The following is a 15,478-nucleotide window of genomic DNA, read 5'->3' on the forward strand; positions in this document are numbered from 1 at the left end:
CGGACCACCCCCTCCCACACAAATCAACATTAAGTTCCTGACCTCCTGCTCCCGCTACTCCATATATTTCACTGGTCACAAACATGTTACCGCCTACCACGACATCCAAAAATACTCGATCCCGCGTGTATGCATAGTAGAATGGACCATGCTCCATTAATCGTACATGTAACCAAAGTCTAATTAGACGGCATCTATTGTTTATAATATTTGCTTTCTGAAATATTTTTATCCCAAACCCTGTAAATGCTTAAAGGTCTCTATTGCTTTCTAAAAAAGTTACCTATCTATTTTGAAATATTTATCAATCTGTGATATGTCTGTAATAAAGCATGTCTATAGGACATTGCTGAAAGTGAATTGTACATTTCCCGCATCAGAACATCAAAATTTCAAATATGGATATCAAATTGCTTACAGCCAGGGAAATAGCATATGACCTCAATTCCCCACTAGGAAGTAAAGAGAAGATATGGACAATAGTATATAAGCAACATACTTAGTTACTTATAGGTTCAAAGCTCAGTCAGTAACAAAAGTCAGTAAAAAAATAAATTATTACACCTACGCAAGCTCACTGTGTGTCTTCAATAAGTATTAGTCTGCTTAATAGGGTGACTTTCAAACCCCCACATGTCGATAATTGCATGTATATTTTAGTAATTTGGCAAAAATAAGAATACATTACGCTTATTATTCAGTGGGTTTTACTTATTAAAAATATTGAATTTTTGGCCTCCTGTCAGGCTCACAAAGCAAGTCAGGCAGGTATTTTATCAACTTAAAATTATGGGTTTTAAAAAACTTACTTACTTAAATAAGACAAAATATATCGGATGTACATATCTTTATCAAAATGCATAATTATTTTACAGGGAGAAAACAATAAATTACAGGAAAAGCTACACATTGTGGTTACATATTAAATCAGATAATTATATTAAAAATCATTTGATTAGAAATACAAAGATTTAAGGAGACTGAAAAGAGCAAAAATGGTTGATATTCATAAAACATGGCCAAGGTTTTTAGAAATAACTTTAGCTAGAAAAGGTGGAGATAATTATTATAAAGATTCACACATATAATCTCACAAGAGCTCAAAAATACTTGAAAAACCTTAATTTGGACTGAGAAAAATATTTTTAAAATACATTACAATAGTATAATGGTAAAATTAGAGTCATTTAATTGAATAAAACTTTGTTTATCTTGTAGAGGCGTTGAACTGTTTGTAGAATTCGTCTGTTGGTTGGTTATAGTTCAAAACAAAGTTCATATATTTTTTGGTCTTGTTTTGTTGCATCGAGAGTTCCATGTTTTCTTTCATAACTTTCTGCGCCTTTTCTCTGTAAAGCAAACCGGTGAAATTTAGATTTAATTGATGACAAAACATAATTTGTCATAAAAAATAGATAATATTGCTTTTGTTTCCATTGACACCAAGTTTCTGACTGTAAAAGTATAATATGAAAAATTATTCAATAAGAAAAAGTTCCATGTTCTTCATAATAATTTCTTTGACAAGCAAATTTTTATTTTGTTTGTGCTCTAACAGTTCCATCTTCAAGGTGCTAACAAATAAATACATAATATGCAATTAAAACACGTGCTCTGTATTTTGGAGAAGTACTTTAATGTCTCTAAATGTTAATTAATTTTGTATTCAGAGTACACTGGAACTCTTTTTACACTGAGGATACGTTCCACAGAGTACCGTGTAAAAAAAACAGTGTTATTTCGAAATCATGTAAAAAAATGTGTAAAAAGGGTTTCCGGTATACTTGTAAGAAAACTAAACATTTATGAACATAACTAAAATGATTTTTATTAGATATTATTTTTATTATACATTTGAGAAGCAATTGCACTTCTGGCAAAACAGTAAAAAATATACCTTGATGAGAAAAAGTTTGTCTGTCTTTGTTAAGAGCCAGTTGCACCACAAAAGAAAAATTTCAAATTGTTATATTTTTGTCAACAAACTGGCCCTAATTTAGACTGTTTAGGAAAAGATAAATCAAAACCTTGATGTGATCATCATGTCGAAAATCTACTTATATGACTAGATATGTTATGAAGTGATAGAATTGTATGTCAAGATAGACATTAGATATGTGGAGTTCCATCTTTTCTGCCTACCCTTACAGAAAATGGTGTGACAGTAGTGCACTCTAAATATCACCATCATCAAACCCTAATCCACACCAGATGGTGTGTTGGGCACTGCATTGGTAAAGTACATGCAGTGTATCTTGATCATGACATGGGTTACGGGAAGGTAAATATTAGTCTTACGCTTCAAGGACGGTAGAATATTGCCGTCTCAAATCACTTTATAGACAAATATTTCATGTTGACCTTTCCAGGAATCGAACCCAGCACCTTAAGCATGGCAGGCGAATACATCAACCACTACACCACGAGGCAGATTTTTCTCCACTCTATTTCCTTTTTCAGGATTTTTACCTGAGTTGCCCTCGAGTCAAAAACACTCGTCCAGGATTCTGATTCTATTGCACACACAGAACTGTTTTCTTCATCCACCTGGACACAGATAGACAGACTGTCTGTCTTTTAAATATTGTGGGTACAGTTAAATATAATACACAAAAATCATAAGTGTGGGTTTTAGGTTGGTCATTTTTGGTGTCCATAGTAATAATTTATAGTTTAATCAATATTAACTATTATTGTATCTTACTTCACAAGTCTCTGTTCTTCACAATCTTTCAAGTAAACATTTTTCAGGATACCGTTAGAAAGATCTTCCCAGTGAGAATGTAGCATCTGTTCAGCATCCCGTTTTGCCTAAACAAATGAAAAATACTCAGATATTATAAAATAATACTGTCAGAATTTGCTGTTTTAACAATAAAAAAGTATTCAAGTTTGTTAGAATAAATTTTTGGTCAAAATTCATTGTAATTTATTGAAAGGCCACCCTTAATCCAACTTATGAGCAGAAGAAATAAACTGCAATAATAATAATATGAGTATTTGCCAAAAAAAATGGACATGGAATTAGTTCCCACCCAAAACAATTGGCTGTAAAAGTACTTTACGACGAATAGGTCTTTTCTCTACATAATTTTGTATGAAGTCATTAAAAGAAATCATCAATAATTACAAAATAATAAGTGCTACATACGATTACATATTTTATAAAATTAATTATGTAATATATTAATGTTAATTTTATGAATAAATAAAGCGCATTTTAACAATTTTAATTGTTTTTTTGTTCTCACTAGGTGACTCCCGTTGAGTACGATTTCGTCAGGAAGGTATCCCTCGTACTCAACGGGGGGGGGCTACCTGTACATAGAAATTAAAGACAAGTGATACTTAAATCTGGAAAAACCAGTTAAATGGTTTTATTGCTTTTGCTACATGCACAAGCCCGATTATTCCAAATTTGTGGATTTTAATGTCACTCATCTTTTATTTAAAAAATAAATCAAAAAGAGCATTAGATAATACAATACACATAAAATACGATACTGTAATGATAATATTATCGCCAGCATACCCCCTATCCGCACCCGATGGTGCATAGATTTTCACGGTCACTGTTTTTTTTTCTTTTTTTTTTCTTTTATTTAGTACAATTACAAAATTTTATATTTTACACAGTTAGACTTAACTCTAATGGACCAGTGAAGTTTCAATATTTTAAAGTAATTATATGTAAGATTATTAATTAAAGTACAAAAAAGAGAAGGAAAAAAAACATTAATAGAAGTTGTTTAAAAATAAAATTAAAGTAAAAAAACTAAGAAAATTTGTAAAAGTAATTAAAAGTTAAGAATTAAAATAAAGAATGAAAAACATGCTCAGATGTAAAAATAAATTAAAATAATAACATTTTTTTAATAACGAAAAACATAAATATACATACACATATTTTAAGGGATTCAAAGAAACGGTGAGACAAATATTTAAAGAATCTTTAAATAAGAAAATAAATTTAAGTCAATTTAAAAACATCTTCAAAATTAATGACACATAGTGAGAGCAGCAATATATTGATTTTATATACATATACAATATAAATTATTAAAAGTAGTTTAAAAGTATAAAAACATGTCAACGCAGCAGAGAAAAAAGAAAGAATAACAGGTACTTATGGCAAGTAATATTTAAAATTTGAAAAGGCAATATAAGGAGAAGATTTTAAACCAAAGGTTGTTGATAAAATTTCAGTAAAATGAATTATTATTATTATAAATGTGTATCGTCTTATTTAGGTGATCTCGTGTTGGTTGGATGTTCTGATGTTCTGTTCCCGGCACTATATACGACAAAATGACACTGGTACCGAATGCGACACGATACAGATTACTAGTACATAAACAGACAAATTTATTATACACAACACATAGTTTACTCTGAAGATGCAGATGTTTACCCTGCAACGGTAGCAAAAACATCGGAACTATTTGAACCTACCCGTGTAAGTTGAATACGTTACGATGAATTTTTTTCACCCAAAAAAGAAGATACATATTGAGCACAGTGTTAGTACGCTAAATATTAATCAAAGTGGGCGATAATACCCCCTTGTGGGAACTAAGGGCCTTCAGGGAGGCGGTAGAAGGTCCAGAGAAAATTGGGGGGCGTTGAGGCAGTCTACGCTGGTTATGGTTGATTTAAAAAAAAGCAAAAAAAAATATTTTCCTTACTTTTCTAACTAAAATTAATTTTATTCTTATTCCTAATCACTTAGCTTTTTTTCCATGGCTTTATTAGCCCGTGTGCCATGTTTGTACCAATCAAGTTCTAACAAGTTTTAACAAACTCGTTAAAGTGCATCAAATTCATCTTTCATACCAGATAAGTTTTAAAATGCTAAGTTTTAATTTTAATAAAAATAATTCTAAAGATGATTAAGTATAAAAAAATATGCATTTTAATTACTCTTTTTACAAAGGCTCCTTTAAAACATATGTTTAAACTCAGAAATAGAATAAAGCGAGATTAAAAATAATAATTGCAGTAGTTGTTCTTAAGATGGTATGTTTAAAAGTTTTAGGGGCTAGATAATTTTTCATTCTCAAAGTGGGCAGTGGGCGAAATAAGTTTGAGAACCTTTGTGTTACATGAAAAAAGGTAAGATGATTGATTAGTTTTGCACTTCAGGCACTAGTCCCGGGACAGTTTAATATTGCATTGTAAAACTACTTTATAAATCAATATTACATTGTAAAACTACTTTTTATATCAATATTACATTGTAAAACTACTTTATACATCAATGTTACACTGTAAAACTACTTTAAAAATCAATATTACATTGTAAAACTACTTTATAAATCAATATTACATTGTAAAACTACTTTATAAATCCATATTGAGGCGTCAATAGGCAGACTTATCTCCACTCGATTTCTATCTGATGTAGCCAAAACACTCGTCAAGGCTTCTGGTTCTTCATCAGCCTGGATAAAGATGAAATGAAATAAACAAGTGAATTCATTGCCCCGGAGGATTTTAGTTCAGCTAACCTTATTTTGCACAATTTGCTCCATCTGAGTCTTTCTTATCCTGTCCTTGTCAGCTTGCGTCATGCCTTTGTACATAGAGCCTACAGTACGCGTGGGCCCGAATGCGCTTGCAGCTGCGTCGTGACTCTCGGCTAGCATACCGGAGGTCAAGTTGTTGTATATTTCTGCCTTATTATCTTGTTGTTCATTCTCCTTGTCCACTAACTCACGCTGCCTGCGCTCATCTGCCTAGAGGAAAAATATTTATTATTTATGGCCGACCTGCAGTGTAATGACTAAAATGCTTGCTTCACACATGGGAGTTCCAAATTCGATCTCCTAAAGAATCAAACCTGGGTGTTATGTGTTTCACTTTATGCGGCCACTTGGCCTGTTAGCATATTTGTAAATAGCATTATTCATTCGCGATATTTCGTTATCACTCGGAAATAAGGCTCTCGTTCGGGAAGTTTCAAAATCACTCAGGCGTATGTTATTAATTAGCACTGCTTAGTTTCGTAACGGCACAAATTTGCCTCTGAATAGCGCCTACTAACGTCCCTCAACATAAATAATCTCATTTTCTCAATGGGGTTAAAAATTGTAATATTATACCAGAGCTTTATTGAATTTGGCATTAGCCTCATCCATCTTCTGTCGACACTCCCTTTCAATGTATTCCAAATGGAGAGCTCTCTGATCTCGAGCGGTGGTGGCTCTTTTATACGCCTCATCAGCAGCCTTCTGCTCAGCTTCAAAATCCTTTCGTTCTTTAATCTGCAAAAATCAGGAATTGAATAAGAAATACCTTCTTAGTACCTTAGAGTAAATATTAACTAATAAACATATCAACAATATTTTGAGTTTGTCCAAATTTTTGTAGACAAGGACTGGATTCAACTACCTGGGGAGCTGTTTATATTAACATATTACAACAGAGATGAAGAACATTTAAGAGAAGGTAATATAGACGCCTAGACATCTACAGGGCTTATGTCCTGTCAATGGCTGATTTAAGTGGCCACTTTACACACTGTGTAACATTCACTATTCGGCCCATATTTGAAATTCTATATTTCTTCAATCCTTCCATCTGTTGATGTCTGTGAAGTTAAAGAGCTGAAACCTTTATTTATGCGGGTGAGATTCATCTAATTGAATTATTTCACCTACATACTAGGCAACGCCTGAAAATGTTATTTTCTGTAGATGCCTAGACTTCTATATTACCTTCTCTTAAATGTTCTTCATCTCTGTTGTAATATGTTAATAATAAACATATTTTATATGTATGTGTGTAAAAAAACAACCAGTTTAAAAATAATTGTGTCCCAGCAAAAAGTTCTAGAGTTGTGGGTAGCTAAATATCGTAGGGTAATTACGACAACGAGGTAACTTCAAAATCAGCATTTTTTAGTTAAACACTAAAAACACATATTTATATCTTCCTCCAAGGATGAGGATAAAAAATGCTGATTTTGAAGTTACCCAGTTATAGTAAAAGCTGTTCTGCATTCTGTAACACTAATAGATAAAAACAATCGCTAGTACCTACGGCATAATAAAATGATTTATGTATATTTTTATAATTATTTGTCACTGTATTACATACAGTACATTAACCGCAGCGTATCTTGATTTTTTATTTTTTATTTTATTAATTTTTCACACCCACAAGGCTTTTACATACATGAAAGTTATATAAAATATGAGTATATAAACAACATAAAATTTAAAAAATACAATGTAAAGCAATAAAAGATAGAACAGTGTTTAGAAGTAAAGTTGGTAAAAAAAAAAGAAGATGAGTATATAAACAACATAAACTTAAAAAAAATGAAGTACAGTTGGTATAAAAATAAAAATAAAAAGATGAGTGTATCAACATAAATTTTAAAAAAATGCAATAGAAAGTAATAAAATATAGAACTGTGTTTAGAAGTTTAGTTGGTTTAAAAAAAATAAAAAAATAATAATTATATTTTTTAATAATTTTTGTTACATAAAGGTAAGATGATCAGTCTTATGCTTCAGGCGCCAGTCTTAGAACTTTTTATTTTATTTTACAAGTAGTGTAAAATATCTTTTTAAAAGAATATTTTATGCCAACCATGATAAGAATTGAATCCGATAACTCTAGCATGGTAGGCAAAGCCCCTGACCATTTGGTTACTAGGTGGATGATAAGTATTCAAAACCCACATAGCATTTTAACTACCCATTTTTTAAATTTATTTATTTACAATTTTAAAAAACCCGTTAGGGTTACATTAGAAATTTAATATTGTCTAGTCATTTTATGTCTCGTCTAGTCTAGTTAGTTCAGTCATCATGTGCTTTTTCAGATTGATTTTAAATTTGTCTCCAGTAAAAGTTTTCAAGTAGTAAGGTAAGTCGTTGTAGTGTTTAAGTCCATTATGTAGTATTTTTGACTGTCCTGTGTTTGTCTTTGCTTTTTCAATATGATAGTGTTGTTGTTGTCTGGTGTTATATTTGTGTATGTCAGCATTTTTGGCTAATATTATGTCGTCGTCTTGTATGTTTCCCAGTGTTATTTTGTGCACAATTTTGAAGGTCTCAATTTTAGTCAAGTAGTTTATGTCAAACTGGTGTGTTTTTTTGTACAGTTCAGTCGTAGAGGTCAGGTAGGGTAGGTTGTATGTTAGTTTAAGAATTTTATCTTGTTGTCTTTGTATTTCAAAACAATAACCACATTTACCTATATATACAATATTGCCGGTCAAAATTGAGCATGAAAAATAAAGAATAATTGAAAGTTGGTTACAGACTGGGCTAGAGAAAATACGGAAGTAGGCTCCCTAGAACGGGCATCTTTTCATGGCTATATGAGTGCCTGCTTCAGCCTAATATTTGAAGTATTTATATGCGGTGGAATAGCAGTTTGATGAATAGATATTTGAACATAGTTTTTATCTCTCTCTCAGACGCCTTCTGGGCTGGTACCTTTTTGTGTTTTTCAAAAACAGTTATCATATCTGTATACAGTAAGTCCAAAGAGGAAAGATAAAACCGAGCCCTTTTAAGGCTTTTCGGATGGTTTTTGTTTCCATAAGAGACAATTTATGAAAAAAAACAAAACTATAGGGACACGCAGAAAATATGGGAATACGTTTTAAAGAAAAGTCAGGCTGCGCATCCTTTTAAGTTCTCTCTCCTTCCGAGTGGGGGATTGAGGTCATTTCCCATTACCAATATCATCAATCTGACATTTGTGCTAGGTAATCGTAATTTTGATGTTTTTATTGTGTTTGAGTGGGTTTGGATTTACGGGTGAGTCCCACATATCAATGTAAAAGCTATATTTTGTAATATAAATATTTAAAAGAAGTAATAAAAATGACTTAGTTAATTAAAGAGTGTGTGGGGACTGGGGACTCAAATAGGAACACATTGGCCAGAATATATGGACTAATTGGATTCCCCATTACAATAGAAAATAATCCATTCACAATTTATTTGACAAAATGGAATTATCACAATATTATCATTTAGTATAACCTGTTGCTGCAGCCACGAAAGTCTCTGGCTTGCCATGGCTTTTGCTCTCTCATAGCTTTGAATATCTTCTCCTTCAAATCTAAAACAACATTTATTAAATTATTTTCCTCTTTATGTATAAACAATAAAAATAAATTCGAACCTAATTTTTAAAACTTTTAAAAAATGTATTTAATTTGGCCTTTCAGCAAAGATAGATATTTTTTTGTTGATATTGACAGAGTTGCTTAAAATCCTAACCAATTAGTACTTTAAGTTACTTTGAAAGAAACAAGAAGCTGCATTAAAGATGAAATATTTAAGAAAGAAAGTAATAATAGGTGATTTAACTGTCAATTATCTTTTGTATGCTGATGATACTATGCTTCTTGCTAGCAACAAAGAAGACCTGTAATTCTTGATAACAAAGGTCTACAATGTATGCAAGAAGAGTGATTTGCTGATGAATGTTGATAAATTGATTGTTTTTGAAGGGGATGGAAGTATGACTAAATGTAAGATCATTGTGAACAGATATATTCTGAATCAGGTAGAAGAATTTGTATATCTAGGAAGTTTGTTAACTAGTGATGGTAAGACTGAGAAAGATATTGAAAGGAGGGTGAGTGTTAGGAACAGGATGACATTTTTGAGTAGGAAAAGGAATTCATTATTTCATTAAACTATTGAGAAAATTCAACTTTTCTATTGTAAGAGGACACCGGAGTCAGATGTGGTTTTCATCGCTTATAGTATTTTGATTGGTTGGCGTACTTTTGTGCGGATGCGAGGCTGATGTCAGCAGTGCCTGGACATCTCGGTGGAAGTTGTTTCTTTAATCCATCCGGATCATATAAATCAAATTCCCTCCGGTCTTCTTTTCTCTGGAATTTCTTCCGGTACTGGTTAATCTCTTCATTTATTCTTCGCCGCTCCTGTAATTTATTATTATTACAGTATGTGATGCATGTGTATGTTTGCATATAATATTTACTTAAATATGTACATGTATGCATGCGTGTGAATGTACATTGTATGGATGACACTGATGATTTCTAAATCTTCATTTTATTTTTCAATATTTATGACTGTATACTTAATAAAATAATAAATAACAAATTACTTCCTTTTCCTTTTCTTGAAGCTGATAAGCCATGGAACAATCTCTATCAAACTGAAGAGTAAAAGCTTTATCCAAACGTTTTTCATTTTCCCTCTTTAGTTTGTTATCTTCAATCTGTCTGTCTACGGCAGCAATATCAATCTAGATAAACAAAAATCCCACGAGACATTATAATATGCACTTGTAATCATTTCAACTATCCCATAATGGGTAATGTTGGGATTAGGAGGTGTAGGGCATTGATGAGAGAGCATATTAAGATAGGCAGTATGGTGAATTAAACTTCTTAGAATTTCACAACAGTTCAGATGCGCAAAAAGTTTTTTGTGTTACTATGCCGTGAGTCGTTTGTACTATTTATCGTATTACAGCGTCCATCATCAGGACTAACGTTATTTGTGTAGATAAATGTCTAACGTTATGTAAAATCTCGGTACTATAACATTATGTGCTTACTCGTACTTGCTCGGCTACCCCGAAAATCAGCTTTGGCCGAACACCACATAGAAACGGGGCAGAGGTTTTCCTTCGAGCCGATAATCTTAGGGAGACTTAAGAGTCACAAAACTCGATTGGTAAAAGCAGCTATCGAGATTTACAAACATCCCGACAATATAAACAGAGAAAATGGGAGGCGTTAAAATCATCCTGCTACATAATTGTAAGGAAATCACATAAAGGCGTAGATTGTGAAGTGGCAAAAATTTCAAATTAACAAGCTGTAGACAGTAACGACTGTGACGCGGTACAAATTCTAAGTACATGACGTTACACATTTATCTTCACAGATAACATGAACTCTGATGATGGATGCTGTAATGCGTTCCGAAACGTCGGTAAAAAGTACGAACGACACACGGCGTAATGTGATGAATATTATACTATAAAGTCGTCACTTAAAGTTTGTTATTACTCCCAAGTTACGCCTTATGAGTTGAAGTATTATGAGCATCTTTAGTAGGAATACTATCCGCAGTTGTACCCGTCAAATGCATATTCGCTTATGTTTTTTTTCCGCTTGATATGTGGTATATTATGATTAACTTAGGTGTAATGGAGAGTATTTTCTGTATATTCCTAATAAATTCCTTAGATATCGGCGGCTAAAGCTGTATTATCTTCCGGATTGTAGAACTAACCTGCCAATTGTCATACCGTAGGAAGAGCAATGTATTTACTCAACCGTATCTTTCCGGATATCGACATCTTTCATGTTACTGAAAGAAAGTTTAGAGTCAATAGCCAACTTTTGCTCTAATTACTGGGTATTTTTATTTGACCACTTTTCACATTGAAAAACTTGAATTAATGTATGTATGTCTTGAAATATATATTTTGTAATGTACATTAAAAGCATTGAATAAATAAACTGAAACATATTTTTTATTTGCTGTAATAATATTATGACAGGGCATATTGAAAGCGACAAAGATGACACTGATCAGAACTTAAATTTTTTCGTAATGAGAAAAATTAGCGCTGTGGGAAATTGGATTTGAAAAATGTTTTAAAAATTAGAGCATAGGGACATATCACATACTGTAAATACCGATAAAAACATGTGAAATGGATTAAGAAAAATTAATTGTACTATCAAAATCAATATGGATATTGTGGACATACATAATTTAAAAAATTAAATTGTTTAAAACATGTCTTAACAAAAATACGTCGTCTTCGGCCTTGACAATTGTGACGTCAAGATTCGTGACGAAGTTCTATTTTAATTTAAACGAATCGTGACGTATTAGGAGCGTGGCCAATGCAATGAACCGTTTTCGCGGGAATTTCAAAATACAAATTTAAAAAAATTTTTGATGGTAAAAATATTTTTTTTCATTCGATAGTATTTCATAGACCCTTATTGATTAAAATTTGTAAAAAAAAGAAACGTGAAATTTCCCTATTGTCAGGCGAAGTTTCTGAAAAATGTATGAAAAAATAATCAAAATAAACTATTTTGAACGACGTCACTAGTTCTTGCTCTCGTCGTTATCTGCAATACTGTTAAGCTAGGGTTTCCTAGGACAGCGGTGCCCGTATTTTAACGGCCGTAGTGAACGGTGATGCAGTGGACAGCCGTCGTAAAGGTGATTAGAGAGTGGTTTCCCAGGAAAACGGTGTTAAATGGTGTTGATAACACCGTTTTCCTAGAAAACCACACTCTAGTCACCTTTACGACGGCTGTCCACTGCATCACCGTTCACTACGGCCGTTAAAATACGGGCACCGCTGTCCTAGGAAACCCTAGCTTTAGACTCGCAGAATATGTTGTATTGGGTCCAATATAAAATGATGAGTTGCTTCATCGGTCGTCGCTCTATATTTCAGGTGAAATGATTTAGCACGTGTGTGTGTCATCGATCAATGGACAATGAACCCCACATTTATACCTGTTTTTATATATATAAATTTTGAGTTTGTCCAATTTTTTGTAGACAAGGACTTGATTACACCCCCAAGGGAGTTATTAAGATTAACATAATACAACAGAGATGAAGAACATTTTAGAGAAAGGATATGGAAGTTAAGGCATTTACATACATTTACATTTAAACATTTACATTTCCATAGTCCTTTCTCCAAAGTGTTCTCCATCTCTGTTGTAATGTGTTAATTTATCAACGCTGGAAAGGAAAAAGTTACAAAGCGACATGTAGCAATTTTACATAAAAATGAATTGAAGTTTTTTTAAAATAATTAATGAAGAATCTCGTAATTTAAAATTGCATTTTAATCATCTAGGAATCATACCAAAATAATACCTATGAATGAGATTGTTTTATTAATCTAAAAAAAAACTTTAATTGGCTCTTCTGTAAAGTTGTTACATGTCGCTTGGTAATTTTTCCTTTCCAGCATCGATATACCATTTTAAAAACCACCAAAAACGCTTTAGTGACGTAAATAATTACACCTGTATTATTGGTTAAAAGTCAGAATGAGGCTTATGAGGTTAGAATTATGTACAATTATGTATAAAATAAATAATACGCTGACACTCCGGAACGTGCCTGTGAGCCAGTGGAGTGGCTACATCCACAAATAAAAATAAAAATATATTGAATGTACCGTACCTATTGTATGAACATTTTTGTTAACTATGTATTTGTATTTTATATTGGATTAAATAAATAAATAAACAATTTTTTTTTTCAATTCAATTGCTCTTTAATTTATCTTATTTACTTTATATACCTACCTGATTTTTTGAATCATTATTATTATTTTAAAGCATATTTTTATACCTAACAATTAATGTTACATTATATCCATATTTTTCTCTTTTTTTATTACGCAAAGTTTTACTTTTGATTTTGCAATGCAGTATGCTTTTTTGGTTTCTTCTCAAAAAAAGAATTTATTGTTGTTTATTTAATAAATTATAACTATGTTTGTACTTAGCTGTATTGTTTTTGTAAAAGTCCCTTGAGCGTATTGTAAAATTAACTAAATAAAAAATAAAATTGGGGCTATCCCGGTATCTAAACCAGAACGTATGATAGACAAGCGTACTTATAATGCATAATTTAAAAATAATTAATAAAAGTACCCAAAAAATATAGAATTTAAAAAAACGAATATAAATGAAGAAAACAAATCATATTTTCAATGAGTATGTTGGTATTGTGACAACTGACAACCAGACAACTACTATTGAACTAAAGGCAATTTCTAAAAAAATGTAATTAATATTAGTGATACTCACGCCAATTTTTCTAAATTTCACATTAAAAAACCTTTCTTTCCTCTCTGCTTCAATCTTTTTTCTTCTCTCCCTGCTCTCAGCTTCTTTCCTATCTTTCTCCGAAGCTACATATAGTTTAGACAGCATTTTGCTTAATTTTTACAGTAATTATTAGATTAATTGCATCCAAATGAAACGACCACGAAATGGAGAATGCAAATAATCGATCAAACGTCACCATTCGTGAATTAAGAAAGTACGCAACGAATAACAAACTGTTGTTAGCATTTCATTTATTTGTTATTGACACGGAACACTAGTATTTTGTTCTATGTTTAATCTGAATTAAATTGGGACTTAAAGTCTCTAGTGTTTTTTCCGATACAGAAATTATACTACTTGTAATTAGCAATTAGTTTGAATGTTTAAACATGGCAGAAACTGTTAGACAGAGCGTAAAGTAGAGTAAATAGCGCCTTAAATATGACTATATCCATAGAATTAAGAATAGTCCAGAAACCGCATACGCACATCAAACAGAAGGCGACTAAACTTCTCATAAATGAGTAGGTTTAGGTTTTGACCCATTAGTTTCTTTGTAGACGTCGCTCAGTACGTAACTCCTGATTTGAATTCAACTATGCCGTGTTGCGTCCTTTTAAAGTGTAGAAATACTGCTAGGATCTTGAAGAAACGGGATGGAGTTTAATTTCATGTGTAATTAGCAAATTAATGTGTATGTAACAAATGCATTGCTTAAAAATTGAATTATTTTTCCATCTGTCAGATTGTCAAAGAAACAAAATGCACATTTCGTCAGTGTTGCCAAGGTAGTAATTTTTTTTACCCTACTTTGCTCATCTAATGAAAGAACTAATGACAATTGGACCTCGGATTAAACAACTCTGTGGTGGACATTTGACCGATATTATCTTTGAAACATCAAATATTATTTAACATGATATAAAAATATCCGTTTTGTGTAAAATAAAATTTCTTTTATATTTTAAGTTTAAAGTTCATTAATTCAATTACTCTTATTAAATGATCCTTTACTTATCTACTCTGTTGTCAATCAATATTTCCACGTGCACAATATTTTTTTAGAGAAATTAACAGATTGCTTTTTTTTTTACATTTAACCTTACATTTGTGTAGTAATTATATTTTTTCCCATCGTGCAACATTACGCGGCGACATCACGAATGCGCGTGGTGAAAGTGGGGGAACTATTGGACACAGTCCGATGTATTCAAATATGATTCTACGCTCCTTCTGGATTATTCTTAATTCTATGACTACATCCTTAGACCCCTAACATCCTTTTCATATTTTTTTAAATAAAAAAAAAAACTTTAAAAAATGATTATTTTTCATTCCTGGGCCCGTATTCTAATGGAAAATTGAAATTTATCTTCAATTTTAACCACAAAAAAAAATTGTAATCTGTATAAAGTACAATATCTTTACAGTTTTTTTCTAAATTTGTTCAATTACAGGTTACCGACGAAGATACTTTGAATTTTCATTCAAATATACAAATTTTCTTACAACTTAATTTTATCTACAAAGTAAAATTAAGTTTTCTGCATGAAAAGCGGAATATGCATTTATTAAAAAAAAAGTTTTTTTTATGTTTTATGACAGGCCATAATCCCTGTAAATGTCTAGACTTCCCTTTAT

General features: G+C 31.6%; 1 protein-coding gene across 1 annotated transcript; it reads right to left on the reverse strand.

Moving 5' to 3' along the window:
- Positions 1–834: 834 nt before the first annotated feature.
- LOC148285052 (RIB43A-like with coiled-coils protein 2) lies at positions 835–14,045 on the reverse strand. The gene is made up of 8 exons (XM_088230903.1): positions 13,817–14,045; positions 10,108–10,248; positions 9,759–9,919; positions 9,006–9,084; positions 6,102–6,263; positions 5,508–5,735; positions 2,705–2,811; positions 835–1,349 (listed from the first exon to the last, which is right to left on the reverse strand). The coding sequence occupies exons 1-8, from the start codon at positions 13,940–13,942 to the stop codon at positions 1,208–1,210; spliced, it is 1,146 nt and encodes a 381-aa protein (XP_088087029.1). The 5' UTR covers positions 13,943–14,045; the 3' UTR covers positions 835–1,207.
- Positions 14,046–15,478: the final 1,433 nt, after the last annotated feature.

Source organism: Micrasema longulum, unplaced genomic scaffold (genome assembly GCF_059751315.1).
Source record: "Micrasema longulum isolate JH-2025_06_02 unplaced genomic scaffold, ASM5975131v1 h1tg000067l, whole genome shotgun sequence".
Classification (NCBI taxonomy): Eukaryota; Metazoa; Arthropoda; class Insecta; order Trichoptera; family Brachycentridae; genus Micrasema; species Micrasema longulum.